The 17,339-nt window shown below is 46.3% G+C and overlaps 1 protein-coding gene across 1 annotated transcript; it reads left to right on the forward strand.

The window, feature by feature from the left end:
• Positions 1-255: 255 nt before the first annotated feature.
• On the forward strand, positions 256-15,791 carry Hrnr (hornerin). The gene is given in 25 exon segments (XM_048358231.1): positions 256-393; positions 2,415-2,478; positions 2,481-2,761; positions 3,305-3,615; positions 3,769-4,008; positions 4,126-4,416; positions 4,531-4,679; positions 4,842-5,309; positions 5,349-5,585; positions 5,787-6,322; positions 6,358-7,931; positions 7,968-8,143; positions 8,219-8,516; positions 8,828-9,352; positions 9,437-9,607; positions 9,638-9,720; positions 9,799-10,347; positions 10,432-11,292; positions 11,338-11,497; positions 11,534-11,961; positions 11,998-12,778; positions 12,857-13,848; positions 13,973-14,101; positions 14,331-14,383; positions 15,627-15,791. Coding segments are annotated over 25 exon segments (9,660 nt in total).
• Positions 15,792-17,339: the final 1,548 nt, after the last annotated feature.

Consider the following 17,339-nt stretch of genomic DNA (forward strand, 5'->3'; position numbering starts at 1 on the left):
TATTCCTATTCCTATTCAGGAATGGAAATAAGACATATGGATACTGATCCTATGTCAGTGCCCTCTTGCTACATAGCTGAACAAGTAAGTCAACTCTGAACTAGTTCTTGACTACAATAGGATGGAATTAATCTTGGATGACAATGATGACAAATGATAAATGACTGGATCTATTTTTATGTGTTTAAGCAATAAAAAGAAATAATAAGATTTTTTTCTTTCTCCCTCCTTTAGGTTAAATTTACAAAAAAAAAAATGTCTAAACTCCTACAAGGCATTGTCACTGTCATCGACATTTTCTACCAATATTCCAACCAGCATGGAGAATGTGACACGTTGAACAAAGCAGAGCTGAAAGAACTTTTGGAAAATGAATTTCGCCAAATTCTGAAGGTAAGAACTCCATGCCATGGGCTGGGATGTAGCTCAGTGGCAAAGCGCTTGCCTAGCAAGTGCAACGTCCTGGGTTCGATCCCAGTACCAAAAAAGAACACACACACACACACACACACACACACACACACACACACACACACACACACAAAGAACTCCATGCCAGAACTGAGTTGTTCAGCCTTTTACTCACATGTCAAACATCTTAGAGGACTCACCTTAGTTGGTACTAGAAAAACAGGGGTTAGCAGGCTTGAGATACCATCAAAAGTTAACCCATAATGATTTCTATAACATAACAAAATTAAATCATCCTACCAAACAACAGACAAAATCAATGGACTTAAAAATGTCCTATCTATGGGAACAAGTCTTAAGGGTTTCAGAAAAAAACTGCAAAGTAGATGAAAACACATCTTTTTCCTTTTGTTTTTCTTCAATCAAGACTGCCCAAATAAATGCCAATTTGGTGCTATAAGGCTTCTGATTTTAGGAAGTTGACATTTACCTCTAACTTACAATAGCAAATAATTAGCACCTTAAAAACTACCAACTCTGGAAATAAAATTCAGTAGATTCAATGTAGCTCTTGAGTTTCAGTCCTTTAAACGGGACTGCTTAATGAATTTATATTCTTATGGCTATGTATTCCCCCCACCCCTCCCCATTTGGCAACACTGGGGTTTGTCTTTTCTTTTTTGGGTACTGGGGATCAAACCCAGGACACTGCCCTTGATAGGCAAGTGCTTTGCCATTGAACTATATCCCAGCCTAGCATGGGGGTTTGAACTCAGGGTTTCATGCTTTCTAGTCAGGCGCTCTACAGCTTAAGCCACACCTCAAGTCCTTTTGCTCTAATTATTTTTGAGATAGGGTTTCACTTTTTGCCTTGACTAGCCTGAATCATGATACTTCCTGTTTCTGCTTCTCACTATGTCTAGGATGAAAGCACAAGCTGCCATGCCAAGTTTTAGTGTTTGTTTATTTGTTTTACTGAGATGTGCTCTCATAAACACCCCACCCCCAACCCCTAGTCTGCAACCATAATCCTCCCAATCAGCCTCTAAATCTAGTGATTATGAATTTATTTCATTTAGATGGCCTATGCCTTCTCTCTTTTAGATCTTTGTTCAAATCATTCCTTCTGCCTGAAAAAAAAATCTTCTGCCCTTCTCCATTTCATTATATTATACTTATTTGTCTAATTCTAATGTATCCTTCAAAAGGCTTCATATTTTCTCATTAAACTTTACTGAACTGTAAGTAGCTCCACTTTGATGCACTCATTTATCATAATAAATTATAATTTTAAGTTTGTGGATCAGATCCTCTAAACTTTAAATTCCATTTTGTCAGAACCAAATGGATTCACTGACCTATCCTTTCTTGCAACACCATGCTAGACAGATAACTAGTATACAAATCTTACCTAAATTGATTAATAAAACTGGCCCTGTCGGGCTGGGGATATAGCCTAGTGGCAAGAGTGCCTGCCTCGGATACACGAGGCCCTAGATTCGATTCCCCAGCACCACATATACAGAAAAAGGCCAGAAGCTGCGCTGTGGCTCAAGTGGCAGAGTGCTAGCCTTGAGCGGGAAGAAGCCAGGGACAGTGCTCAGGCCCTGAGTCCAAGGCCCAGGACTGGCCAAAAAAAAAAAAAAAACTGGCCCTGTCAAATGTACATATATATAATGCAGAGAACCAGGATTGTCATTTATAAACTAATTGTTCTGATTTTGACCATTCTTTGTATTTAAAAAAAGTGATTCTCTTGCTTCCTTACTGTTCTTCAACTTACTTTTGTACTGCCTTCTGGTAATTTCTCAGTGTCTTACTATTCATAGCACATTCCTTTCTCTTTCTGTTCAGGATAGGGCAAGGTTGCCCAAAAGAACCTATAGTTGAATTCCAACAAGTATGTCCAAAAAATCACATTTCTAAAGCCTTCCTAAAAAAAACTTGGCTGCATATACAGTCTATACTAACAGAGATATTTTTTGTTTCTTATTTCCATATAGAATCCAGATGATCCAGACACTGTAGATATAATCATGCAAAGTCTGGATCGAGATCATAACAAAAAGTGGATTTTACTGAATATCTGCTGATGATATTCAAGCTGGCTCAAGCTTGTAATAAAATTGTTGTCAAAGATTACTGCCAAGCTTCAGGGTCAAAGAAGAGAGACCATAGACACCAACACCAAGAGGAACAGTATGAAACAGAAGAGGAAGACAAAGATAAAGAATCCTCTTCAAGTTATTCAAGTTCTAGTGCAGGAGAGAATGACTCTTACTCCAGGAGCTCCAGAGAAAGCATTAAACATAGGCCTAAATCCACTTCCAGAAAAGTGAGGCATGAAGGAGTGTGGCCTAATAATAGACACAGGGAAAGCTCTGGAGAATGGACAGAGTCCAGTTTAAGCCACTTCAAGAATAATAAGAAAAACAGACATGGCTCTAATCAACAAGAAGTGTCTGGATCAGATGAATCCACAGGGAATAAGCAACAAAAGAGAACAACCAAATTACCTAATAAGCAGAATCATAAATATACCACAGAAAGTGAAGAAGAACAAAATTATTGGTCACATTCAAATGAATCTAGCTGTGGACATGAGGGTTCAATTAAGCCCTTGAAAAACAGAGGATCACAATCAGGAAGCAGCCAAGAAGAAGAATATTATTCTAACTCAAGTTATGGATCAGGAAACTCTTTTCAGCACAGAGAACATAAGACTAGTTTGAATGACAATTACAGTTATACTCAAGAAAGAATTGGATCAAGCCAGTCCTCTAATTACAGCAACCATAAGAGAGGATTTGGAGGATCATTTGGGGAAAGTGAGTATGAGACGGGACAAGGAAAAACATATAGCTGTGGACAACAAGGCTCAATATCAGGACAGTCATCTGGTGCTGGTCAATTTAGGTCAAGCACAAGTCAGTCATCGAGCTACGGACATGAACAGTCAGGGTCAAGTGAGTCCTCTTGCTGCGGCCAACACGGTTCTGAATCAGGTCAGACTTCTGGCCACAGGAGACACACATCTGGTTCAGGTCAGTCTTATGGGTACAGTCAACAGGGTTCTGGTTCAGGACAGACTTCTCATTTGGGGCAGCATGAGTCTGGATCGGGAGGATCTTCTGGATTGAGTCAGCATGGGTCTGGACAAGAACATACATCCAGCTATGGACAGCATGGTTCAACATCAGGACAGTCATCTGGTTCTGGTTCTGGCCCATTTGGGTCAGGACCAGGTCACTCAGCCAGCTGTGCACAGCATGGGTCTGGCTCCAGTGAATCCACTGGATGTGGCCAACATGGCTCTGCATCAGGTCAGTCTCAGACTTCTAGCCACAGGAGACATAGGTCTGGTTCAGGTCAGTCTTCTGGGTACAGTCGGCAGGGATCTACTTCAGGACAGTCTTCTCATTTTGGCCAACATGAGCATGGATCAGGAGGATCCTCTGGTTTGGGTCAGCAAGGGTACGGACAAGGGCAATCCACTAGCTATGGACAACATGGTTCATCATCAGGACAGTCATCTGGTGCAGGTCAATTTGGGTCCAGCACAAGTCAGTCATCTAGCTATGGACACCATCAGTCGGGGTCAAGTGAGTCTGCTTGCTGTGGGCCACACAGCTCTGGATCAGGTCACACTTCTGGCCACAGAAGACACACATCTGGTTCAGGTCAGTCTTCTGGTTACACTCAACAGGGTTCTAGTTCAGGACAGACTTCCCATTTTGGCCAGCATGAGTCTGGATCAGGAGGATCTTCTGGCTTGAGTCAGTATGGCTCTGGACAAGGGCAGTCCACTGGTTATGGACAGCATGGTTCAACATCAGGACAGTCATCGAGCTCTGGACAGTATGGGACAAGCACAGGCCAGTCATCCAGCTGTGGGCAGCATGGATCTAGTTCAAATCAGTCCTCTAGCTGCGGCCAACACAGCTCTGGATCAGGTCAGTCTTCTGGCCACATGAGGCATAGGTCCGGTTCAGGTCAGTCTTCCAGGTATGGACAAGGATCAGTTTCAGGACAGACTTCTCACTTTGGGCAGCATGAGTCTGGATCAGGAGGATCTTCTGGCGTGAGTCAGCATGGTTCTGGACAAGAACATACATCCAGCTATGGACAGCATGGTTCAACATCAGGACAGTCATCTGGTTCTGGTTCTGGCCCGTTTGGGTCAGGCCCAGGTCACTCGTCCAGCTGTGGACAGCATGGGTCTGGCTCCAGTGAATCTACTGGATGTGGCCAATATGGTTCTGCATCAGGTCAGTCTCAGACTTCTAGCCACAGGAGACATAGGTCTGGTTCAGGTCAGTCTTCTGGGTATAGTCGGCAGGGATCTACTTCAGGACAGTCTTCTCATTCTGGCCAATATGAGCATGGATCAGGAGGAGCTTCTGGTTTCGGTCAACAAGGGTACGGACAAGGCCAATCTACTAGCTATGGACAACATGGGACATCATCAGGACAGTCATCTGGTACCAGTCAATTTGGGTCAAGCACAGGTCCGTCTTCCAGCTATGGACAGCATGGGTCAGGGTCAAGCAGGTCCTCTACCCATAGCCAGCACAGGTCTGGATCAGGTCAGTCTTCTGGCCACAGGAGGCATAGGTCTGGTTCAGGTCAGTCGTCCAGGTACAGTCAACAGGGTTCTGGTTCAGCACAGACTTCCCATTTTGGCCAGCATGAGTCTGGATCAGAAGGATCTTCTGGCTTGAGTCAGTATGGCTCTGGACAAGGGCAGTCTATGGGTTATGGACAGCATGGTTCAGCATCAGGACAGTCATCGAGCTCTGGACAGTATGGGACAAGCACAGGCCAGTCATCCAGCTGTGGGCAGCATGGATCTAGTTCAAATCAGTCCTCTAGCTGTGGCCAACACAGCTCTGGATCAGGTCAGTCTTCTGGCCACATGAGGCATAGGTCTGGTTCAGGTCAGTCTTCCAGGTATGGACAAGGATCAGTTTCAGGACAGACTTCTCACTTTGGGCAGCATGAGTCTGGATCAGGAGGATCTTCTGGCGTGAGTCAGCATGGTTCTGGACAAGAACATACATCCAGCTATGGACAGCATGGCTCAACATCAGGACAGTCATCTGGTTCTGGTTCTGGCCCGTTTGGGTCAGGCCCAGGTCACTCATCCAGCTGTGGACAGCATGGGTCTGGCTCCAGTGAATCTACTGGATGTGGCCAATATGGTTCTGCATCAGGTCAGTCTCAGACTTCTAGCCACAGGAGACATAGGTCTGGTTCAAGTCAGTCTTCTGGGTATAGTCGGCAGGGATCTACTTCAGGACAGTCTTCTCATTTTGGCCAACATGAGCATGGATCAGGAGGAACCTCTGGTTTGGGTCAGCAAGGGTATGGACAAGGCCAATCTACTAGCTATGGACAACATGGGTCATCATCAGGACAGTCATCTGGTACCAGTCAATTTGGGTCAAGCACAGGTCCGTCTTCCAGCTATGGACAGCATGGGTCCGGGTCAAGCAGGTCCTCTACCCATAGCCAGCAAAGGTCTGGATCAGGTCAGTCTTCTGGCCACAGGAGGCATAGGTCTAGTTCAGGTCAGTCGTCCAGGTACAGTCAACAGGGTTCTGGTTCAGGACAGACTTCCCATTTTGGCCAGCATGAGTCTGGATCAGGAGGATCTTCTGGCTTGAGTCAGTATGGCTCTGGACAAGGGCGGTCCACTGGGTATGGACAGCATGGTTCAGCATCAGAACAGTCATCGAGCTCTGGACAGTATGGGACAAGCACAACCCAGTCTTCCAGCTGTGCACAGCATGGATCGAGTTCAAATCAATCCTCTAGCTGTGGCCAACACAGCTCTGGATCAGGTCAGTCTTCTGGCCACATGAGGCATAGGTCTGGTTCAGGTCAGTCTTCCATGTATGGACAAGGATCAGTTTCAGGACAGACTTCTCATTTGGGCAGCATGAGTCTGGATCAGGAGGATCTTCTGGCGTGAGTCAGCATGGTTCTGGACAAGAACATACATCCAGCTATGGACAGCATGGTTCAACATCAGGACAGTCATCCGGTTCTGGTTCTGGCCCGTTTGGGTCAGGCCCAGGTCACTCATCCAGCTGTGGACAGCATGGGTCTGGCTCCAGTGAATCTACTGGATGTGGCCAATATGGTTCTGCATCAGGTCAGTCTCAGACTTCTAGCCACAGGAGACATAGGTCTGGTTCAAGTCAGTCTTCTGGGTATAGTCGGCAGGGATCTACTTCAGGACAGTCTTCTCATTCTGGCCAATATGGGCATGGATCAGGAGGAGCTTCTGGTTTGGGTCAGCAATGGTACGGACAAGGCCAATCTACTAGCTATGGACAACATGGGTCATCATCAGGACAGTCATCTGGTACCAGTCAATTTGGGTCAAGCACAGGTCCGTCTTCCAGCTATGGACAGCATGGGTCCGGGTCAAGCAGGTCCTCTACCCATTGCCAGCACAGGTCTGGATCAGGTCAGTCTTCTGGCCACAGGAGGCATAGGTCTAGTTCAGGTCAGTCGTCCAGGTACAGTCAACAGGGTTCTGGTTCAGGACAGACTTCCCATTTTGGCCAGCATGAGTCTGGATCAGAAGGATCTTCTGGCTTGAGTCAGTATGGCTCTGGACAAGGGCAGTCCATGGGTTATGGACAGCATGGTTCAGCATCAGGACAGTCATCGAGCTCTGGACAGTATGGGACAAGCACAGGCCAGTCATCCAGCTGTGGGCAGCATGGATCTAGTTCAAATCAGTCCTCTAGCTGTGGCCAACACAGCTCTGGATCAGGTCAGTCTTCTGGCCACATGAGGCATAGGTCTGGTTCAGGTCAGTCTTCCAGGTATGGACAAGGATCAGTTTCAGGACAGACTTCTCACTTTGGGCAGCATGAGTCTGGATCAGGAGGATCTTCTGGCATGAGTCAGCATGGTTCTGGACAAGAACATACATCCAGCTATGGACAGCATGGTTCAACATCAGGACAGTCATCCGGTTCTGGTTCTGGCCCGTTTGGGTCAGGCCCAGGTCACTCATCCAGCTGTGGACAGCATGGGTCTGGCTCCAGTGAATCTACTGGATGTGGCCAATATGGTTCTGTATCAGGTCAGTCTCAGACTTCTAGCCACAGGAGACATAGGTCTGGTTCAGGTCAGTCTTCTGGGTATAGTCGGCAGGGATCTACTTCAGGACAGTCTTCTCATTCTGGCCAATATGAGCATGGATCAGGAGGAGCTTCTGGTTTGGGTCAGCAAGGGTATGGACAAGGCCAATCTACTAGCTATGGACAACATGGGTCATCATCAGGACAGTCATCTGGTACCAGTCAATTTGGGTCAAGCACAGGTCCGTCTTCCAGCTATGGACAGCATGGTTCGGGGTCAAGCAGGTCCTCTACCCATAGCCAGCACAGGTCTGGATCAGGTCAGTCTTCTGGCCACAGGAGGCATAGGTCTAGTTCAGGTCAGTCGTCCAGGTACAGTCAACAGGGTTCTGGTTCAGGACAGACTTCCCATTTTGGCCAGCATGAGTCTGGATCAGAAGGATCTTCTGGCTTGAGTCAGTATGGCTCTGGACAAGGGCAGTCTATGGGTTATGGACAGCATGGTTCAGCATCAGGACAGTCATCGAGCTCTGGACAGTATGGGACAAGCACAGGCCAGTCATCCAGCTGTGGGCAGCATGGATCTAGTTCAAATCAGTCCTCTAGCTGTGGCCAACACAGCTCTGGATCAGGTCAGTCTTCTGGCCACATGAGGCATAGGTCTGGTTCAGGTCAGTCTTCCAGGTATGGACAAGGATCAGTTTCAGGACAGACTTCTCACTTTGGGCAGCATGAGTCTGGATCAGGAGGATCTTCTGGCGTGAGTCAGCATGGTTCTGGACAAGAACATACATCCAGCTATGGACAGCATGGTTCAACATCAGGACAGTCATCCGGTTCTGGTTCTGGCCCGTTTGGGTCAGGCCCAGGTCACTCATCCAGCTGTGGACAGCATGGGTCTGGCTCCAGTGAATCTACTGGATGTGGCCAGTATGGTTCTGCATCAGGTCAGTCTCAGACTTCTAGCCACAGGAGACATAGGTCTGGTTCAGGTCAGTCTTCTGGGTATAGTCGGCAGGGATCTACTTCAGGACAGTCTTCTCATTCTGGCCAATATGAGCATGGATCAGGAGGAGCTTCTGGTTTGGGTCAGCAAGGGTATGGACAAGGCCAATCTACTAGCTATGGACAACATGGGTCATCATCAGGACAGTCATCTGGTACCAGTCAATTTGGGTCAAGCACAGGTCCGTCTTCCAGCTATGGACAGCATGGTCGGGGTCAAGCAGGTCCTCTACCCATAGCCAGCACAGGTCTGGATCAGGTCAGTCTTCTGGCCACAGGAGGCATAGGTCTAGTTCAGGTCAGTCGTCCAGGTACAGTCAACAGGGTTCTGGTTCAGGACAGACTTCCCATTTTGGCCAGCATGAGTCTGGATCAGAAGGATCTTCTGGCTTGAGTCAGTATGGCTCTGGACAAGGGCAGTCCATGGGTTATGGACAGCATGGTTCAGCATCAGGACAGTCATCGAGCTCTGGACAGTATGGGACAAGCACAGGCCAGTCATCCAGCTGTGGGCAGCATGGATCTAGTTCAAATCAGTCCTCTAGCTGTGGCCAACACAGCTCTGGATCAGGTCAGTCTTCTGGCCACATGAGGCATAGGTCTGGTTCAGGTCAGTCTTCCAGGTATGGACAAGGATCAGTTTCAGGACAGACTTCTCACTTTGGGCAGCATGAGTCTGGATCAGGAGGATCTTCTGGCGTGAGTCAGCATGGTTCTGGACAAGAACATACATCCAGCTATGGACAGCATGGTTCAACATCAGGACAGTCATCCAATTCTGGTTCTGGCCCGTTTGGGTCAGGCCCAGGTCACTCATCCAGCTGTGGACAGCATGGGTCTGGCTCCAGTGAATCTACTGGATGTGGCCAATATGGTTCTGCATCAGGTCAGTCTCAGACTTCTAGCCACAGGAGACATAGGTCTGGTTCAGGTCAGTCTTCTGGGTATAGTCGGCAGGGATCTACTTCAGGACAGTCTTCTCATTTTGGCCAATATGAGCATGGATCAGGAGGAGCTTCTGGTTTGGGTCAGCAAGGGTACGGACAAGGCCAATCTACTAGCTATGGACAACATGGGTCATCATCAGGACAGTCATCTGGTACCAGTCAATTTGGGTCAAGCACAGGTCCGTCTTCCAGCTATGGACAGCATGGGTCCGGGTCAAGCAGGTCCTCTACCCATAGCCAGCACAGGTCTGGATCAGGTCAGTCTTCTGGCCACAGGAGGCATAGGTCTAGTTCAGGTCAGTCGTCCAGGTACAGTCAACAGGGTTCTGGTTCAGGACAGACTTCCCATTTTGGCCAGCATGAGTCTGGATCAGAAGGATCTTCTGGCTTGAGTCAGTATGGCTCTGGACAAGGGCAGTCCATGGGTTATGGACAGCATGGTTCAGCATCAGGACAGTCATCGAGCTCTGGACAGTATGGGACAAGCACAGGCCAGTCATCCAGCTGTGGGCAGCATGGATCTAGTTCAAATCAGTCCTCTAGCTGTGGCCAACACAGCTCTGGATCAGGTCAGTCTTCTGGTCACATGAGGCATAGGTCTGGTTCAGGTCAGTCTTCCAGGTATGGACAAGGATCAGTTTCAGGACAGACTTCTCACTTTGGGCAGCATGAGTCTGGATCAGGAGGATCTTCTGGCGTGAGTCAGCATGGTTCTGGACAAGAACATACATCCAGCTATGGACAGCATGGTTCAACATCAGGACAGTCATCTGGTTCTGGTTCTGGCCCGTTTGGGTCAGGCCCAGGTCACTCATCCAGCTGTGGACAGCATGGGTCTGGCTCCAGTGAATCTACTGGATGTGGCCAATATGGTTCTGCATCAGGTCAGTCTCAGACTTCTAGCCACAGGAGACATAGGTCTGGTTCAAGTCAGTCTTCTGGGTATAGTCGGCAGGGATCTACTTCAGGACAGTCTTCTCATTTTGGCCAACATGAGCATGGATCAGGAGGAACCTCTGGTTTGGGTCAGCAAGGGTATGGACAAGGCCAATCTACTAGCTATGGACAACATGGGTCATCATCAGGACAGTCATCTGGTACCAGTCAATTTGGGTCAAGCACAGGTCCGTCTTCCAGCTATGGACAGCATGGGTCCGGGTCAAGCAGGTCCTCTACCCATAGCCAGCACAGGTCTGGATCAGGTCAGTCTTCTGGCCACAGGAGGCATAGGTCTGGTTCAGGTCAGTCGTCCAGGTACAGTCTACAGGGTTCTGGTTCAGGACAGACTTCCCATTTTGGCCAGCATGAGTCTGGATCAGGAGGATCTTCTGGCTTGAGTCAGTATGGCTCTGGACAAGGGCAGTCCACTGGTTATGGACAGCATGGTTCAACATCAGGACAGTCATCTAGCTCTGGACATTATGGGACAGGCACAAGCCAGTCTTCCAGCTGTGGGCAGCATGGATCTAGTTCAAATCAGTCCTCTAGCTGTGGCCAACACAGCTCTGGATCAGGTCAGTCTTCTGGCCACATGAGGCATAGGTCTGGTTCAGGTCAGTCTTCCAGGTATGGACAAGGATCAGTTTCAGGACAGACTTCTCACTTTGGGCAGCATGAGTCTGGATCAGGAGGATCTTCTGGCGTGAGTCAGCATGGTTCTGGACAAGAACATACATCCAGCTATGGACAGCATGGTTCAACATCAGGACAGTCATCTGGTTCTGGTTCTGGCCCGTTTGGGTCAGGCCCAGGTCACTCATCCAGCTGTGGACAGCATGGGTCTGGCTCCAGTGAATCCACTGGTTGTGGCCAACATGGTTCTGCATCAGGTCAGTCTCAGACTTCTAGCCACAGGAGACATAGGTCTGGTTCAGGTCAGTCTTCTGGGTATAGTCGGCAGGGATCGACTTCAGGACAGTCTTCTCATTTTGGCCAACATGAGCATGGATCAGGAGGATCCTCTGGTTTGGGTCAGCAAGGGTACGGACAAGGGCAATCCACTAGCTATGGACAACATGGTTCATCATCAGGACAGTCATCTGGTGCAGGTCAATTTGAGTCCAGCACAAGTCAGTCATCTAGCTATGGACACCATCAGTCGGGGTCTAGTGAGTCTGCTTGCTGTGGGCCACACAGCTCTGGATCAGGTCACACTTCTGGCCACAGAAGACACACATCTGGTTCAGGTCAGTCTTCTGGTTACACTCAACAGGGTTCTGGTTCAGGACAGACTTCCCATTTTGGCCAGCATGAGTCTGGCTCAGGAGGATCTTCTGGCTTGAGTCAATATGGCTCTGGACAAGGGCAGTCCACGGGTTATGGACAGCATGGTTCAACATCAGGACAGTCATCGAGCTCTGGACAGTATGGGACAAGCACAGGCCAGTCATCCAGCTGTGGGCAGCATGGATCTAATTCTAATCAGTCCTCTAGCTGTGGCCAACACAGCTCTGGATCAGGTCAGTCGTCTGGCCACATGAGTCATAAGTCTGGTTCAGGTCAGTCTTCCAGGTATGGACAAGGATCAGTTTCAGGACAGACTTCTCATTTTGGGCAGCATGAGTCTGGATCAGGAGGATCTTCTGGCGTGAGTCAGCATGGTTCTGGACAAGAACATACATCCAGCTATGGACAGCATGGTTCAACATCAGGACAGTCATCCGGTTCTGGTTCTGGCCCGTTTGGGTCAGGCCCAGGTCACTCATCCAGCTGTGGACAGCATGGGTCTGGCTCCAGTGAATCTACTGGATGTGGCCAATATGGTTCTGCATCAGGTCAGTCTCAGACTTCTAGCCACAGGAGACATAGGTCTGGTTCAGGTCAGTCTTCTGGGTATAGTCGGCAGGGATCTACTTCAGGACAGTCTTCTCATTCTGGCCAATATGAGCATGGATCAGGAGGAGCTTCTGGTTTGGGTCAGCAAGGGTACGGACAAGGCCAATCTACTAGCTATGGACAACATGGGTCATCATCAGGACAGTCATCTGGTACCAGTCAATTTGGGTCAAGCACAGGTCCGTCTTCCAGCTATGGACAGCATGGGTCCGGGTCAAGCAGGTCCTCTACCCATAGCCAGCACAGGTCTGGATCAGGTCAGTCTTCTGGCCACAGGAGGCATAGGTCTGGTTCAGGTCAGTCGTCCAGGTACAGTCAACAGAGTTCTGGTTCAGGACAGACTTCCCATTTTGGCCAACATGAGCAAGGAACAGGAGAATATTCTGGTTTGGGTCAACAACGGTACGGACAAGGGCAATCCACTAACTACAGACATCATGGTTCATCATCAGTACAATCATCTGGTACCGGCCAATCTGGGTCAAGCATAAGTCAGTCATCCAGCTATGGAAAGCATCAGTCGGGGTCCAGTGAGTCTGCTTGCTCTGGGCCACACAGCTCTGGATCAGGTCATACTTCTAACCACAGGAGACACACATCTGGTTCAGGTCAGTCTTCTGGTTACACTCAACAGGGTTCTGGTTCAGGACAGACTTCCCATTTTGGCCAACATGAGTGTGGATCAGGTGGAAATCCTGGCTTGAATCAGTATGGGTCTGGACCAGGGCAATCCACTAGCTGTGGACAACATGGTTCATCAGCAGGACAGTCATCTGCTTGTGGACAATATGGGTCAGGTGCAGGTCAGTCTTCCTGTTGTGGACAACATGGGTCTGGTTCAAATCATTCCTCTAGCTGTGGCCAGCACAGTCCTGAATCAGTTCAGTCTTCTAGCCATAGGGCACATCCATGTCATTCTGGTCAGTCTTCCTCCTGTTGTCCAAGTTCTGGGTCACAACAGTCTTCTCATTTTAGCAAACATGAGTATGGATCAGAGGGATCTTCTGGCTTTGGTCCATGTGTGTCTAGACAGAGCTCATCATCTAGCTATGGACAGCATGGTTCTTCATTAGGACAGTCATGTGTTTCTGGCCAACATGGTTCTAGCTCTGGTCAATATTCTAACTGTGGTCAACATGAGTCTGGGTCCTGTCAGTCTTCTTGCTATGGTTCTCGATCAGGTAATTCTTTCCGTGACAATCAGTCTTCAAATTGTTGTCAACAAGGATCTTGGTCAGGAGTTTCTCATGGCAATGACCAATATGGATCTTGTTCACATGAGTCATCTAGTTTTGGCCAACCCGTGTATGGTTCTGCAGGATCATCTGACACTAGTCAACAAGGACATGGCTTTTGTCCATCATCTGGTTATGGACAACATTGTTCTACCTCAAGACAGTCATCATGCTTTGGTCAATATGGATCCAGCTCAGAAGAATCTTCTAAACCTCGTCAGTATGGGTCTTGTTTAAATCCATCCTCTAGCTATGACCAACCTGGAAGTTCTCCAGGTTACTACTCTTCCAGTGGACAACTTGGTTCTGGGTCAGGTCAGTGTTGTAGCTCTGGGCAGTATGGTTTTAGTTCATGTCCGTCCTCAGTTTCTGGTGGACAGTGTTCTTCTGGAACTGGAGATTGTTCAAACTCTCAACAATATGATTCTCGCTCATTTAGCTCTAGATCATGTGGCTCGGGACTTGTTCAGTGTGCTAGTTATGAGCAGCCTGAATTATCTAGGTATGGAAGCCAGTGGGGATATACCTCTGGCCATTCAAACCATAATGAAGGGCAATCAAGAAGCCAGTACAGAAAAGTAAAAAGGTCCTCAGCTTGTGCCTTTGGACAATTTACACCCTCAGATGGGCAATCTAGGTCCAATACTACCAATCAGTTGTCATTCTACAATGAGAATAATAGACAAGGTCACTACTGCTATCAGAGAGGAAGAAAAGATAACTGTGGTACAGAAAATACAGGTCTAAATTCCCACAATTTTAAAACAAACACTCCTCTCTATGAATATGTCCTACAGCAGAGGTTCTAGTGAATAAGAAAAAGAAGAAAAATTACCTCAACTATCAAGACGTAAGAAATAGTTTTAGATAAACAATTTGTCATGAAACTTCTTTCCCAAATTAATTGTATCTGCTTCTATCCTTTTCATTTAAACCTTAAACTTTATTCTAATTCCTGTTACTGAGTTCCTTCTAAGTAATGTATGGTATTTGGGCTAGTTTGTTAGGAAATAGCTAATTATTAAAAAATAGATTGTTGGGGAATAATGATCTAAGGGTTTAGTTAAGGTATTTTTGCAAGCTTATTAATTAGGTATAATGCAAGGTTCAGATTGCAGTTTTAAAAACAATATATTACAATGTTTTTCCAGTCCTGGACCCAAATATTTCTCTTATAGCAACAGGTACTCCAATCTTTAGTTCACCTGTATTGGATACAGCAGAAAGGCAAAGGCCCTTAAAGCAAAGATGTAACATTGGTAATTTCACTTATTAGTAAAATAACAAGAAGTGGCATTGAAAATCTGTCTCAGATGCTTCTTCCTAACCAGTAAAGAAAGGCATTATTCTTGAAAGGGCCAGAATGTATCAGTTTAGGATCCAAATACGGGCTTAAATTGGTTTCAGCAAGAAGGATCTTAGCACCTACTTGTAAGGAGTGTCTGTTATGGTATGGAAATATAATTTCTCCTTTTTATTGCACTGAGTTTTCAATGTGGGGAAATATTGTCTATATCCTGATGGAAAGGAAGACTGCCACTCATATTAGATATGTTTAATTGTAATAGGTTTGTTTTATGTCTTTGGATTCTAATGACTTTATTGCTTTAATGTTGGCAAATAATAAATGATGATTGGATACTAAGTTATGCTTCATCTCTGCTTCATCTCACTTCCGTGGCACAGGTGGTCAAAACAGAAATCAATAAAAATATGTTTTCCTAGATCCTATGCTGGGCTCTGGCTGTACCTTTAAGGGGGCAGTCCCGAGAGTCCTGCCTCTTCTCCCACCCTGGGGCTGCTTGGCTGTTAACCACTCCTACCTCCTTCCGAGTCCGGAACCGGAAGGAGTAGTTCTGGACCAGCCCCGCCTCCTGTCTCGGTCTGGGATCTACGAGTCTGCCTCCAACATGGCGCCGCTGGGGCCCAGGGGCGGTTCTATTGGGGTATGATGTCAGCCCGTGGGGGAGGTCCTAGAATGCCACTCTTGACAGACAGCCCGGATCAGCCAATCACTAACGTCCAGCTAGCTGCCCCAAGTCCCTCTCCTTCCCGCCGTCACTCTTGCTTTAAGTGTACTTGTCCACCCCCAGAATAAACGGGAGTCCATCAGAGGGCTCCCCGAAACCTCCGTGTCCAGAGTCTGCTTTGACGTAAGGGGGACTTTGGGTCGGGTGGTTTTGCCAGCTCCATCCCCATCTCGGCTTAGCCCCAATCGGGACACGCTCTGGCCTCCTGCCAGCGGGAGAAGTGTGTAGGGCTGTCCCCCACAATCAGTATAGCCCGACAATCCTATTCCTCACAAACTATCCTTACATGTGAAGAGTTTTAAAATCTCAATTTTACAATTTAAGTTTTAAAAGGGGTGAAATTCCATAATACTAGTCTTATTTGTCATTGGTTGGTTAGTTTGTTTCGGTGTGTGTAGGTGTTGAGACAGGATCTTACTACATAGCCTACATTGGCCTCAAACTCTATTCTCTAGCCTTATCCTCATTATTATTGCACCACCATGCCTCAAATCATGAAATCATTCTTGGCAATGATTTTTTAAAGAAAGTAATCAGTAAAACCACATGAAACTGAAATGTTTCTGAATAATAAAGTGAACAACCAGTAAAAGAAAATGCAACCTACAGAATGGGAGAAATATTTGCAAAACATGTATCTCATAAAAACAATAATAATGAAAATATATAAGAAACTCAAACAATCCAATAGAAAAGAGGAAAAGTAAGTGACCCAATTATAAAGTGGAAAAATGACAGATATTTTTCCAAAGAAGTCATATAAACAGTCAACAAGTATGTAAAAAGAAACCAGTTATCAAAGAAATGCAAATTAGAACCACAGTAATATATCTCCTCACAGTAATTAAGATGACTAATATCAAAAGTCAAGAGATAATAAGTGTTTTGAGAATACAGGGAAAAGAGAAATTTTATACACTCTTTGTGCGAGTATAAATTATAGCTATTATGGAAAATGATATTGAAATTCCTCAAAAAATTAAAAACAAAGCTATCACATATATGATCCAGCAATTCTACACTGGGCAAATTTCCAAAGAAAATAAAATCACTATTTTGAAAAAAATATTTATACTCTCATTTTTATTGTGGCATTACAACCAAGATATGAAAACAACCTAAGTGTTTATTAGTGAATGGGTCAAGATAATGCGAACAAACATCTATACAGGCACAATGAAATATTCATTCCTTATTTGTGTGTATGCTGGTCCTAGGGCTTGAACTCAGAGGCCTTGGTGCTATCCCTGAGTTTTTTTCCCAAAGCTAGCACTCTACCACTTGAGCCACAGCTCTACTTTCTGGATTTCTGATGGTTAACTGGAGATGAGTCTCATAGACTTCCCTGCTTGAGCTGGCTTTGAACTCTGATCCTTAGCTCTCAGCCTCAATGCCCAGCCAAAATATTCACTCCTTAAAAAAGAAAATTCTCCTTTTGCAACAACATGAATGAACTTTAAGTGAAAGAAGCAAGACACAGAAAGATAATTACTAAATGATCTAACAAAAGTAGAATCTTCAAAAGTCAAATTCACAAACACAAGGAGTAAGAGAATAATTACCAGAAGACAGAGGGTGGGAGAAATAACAAAACTCTGACTAAAGGGCACAAACTTCCACTTACAAGTAAGTTCAACAGACCTAATGTACAGCATCATGATTACAATAAAAATAATGTGTTTTATCTTGAAATTTGCTGTGAGAGTAGATCTTAAATGAAATAACCTTGTGAATATATAAATAACTATGTGAATATGCTAATTTGTCTGTTTGTGG

The sequence above is a fragment of the Perognathus longimembris genome, chromosome 11 (genome assembly GCF_023159225.1).
Source record: "Perognathus longimembris pacificus isolate PPM17 chromosome 11, ASM2315922v1, whole genome shotgun sequence".
In the NCBI taxonomy this organism is placed as follows: Eukaryota; Metazoa; Chordata; class Mammalia; order Rodentia; family Heteromyidae; genus Perognathus; species Perognathus longimembris.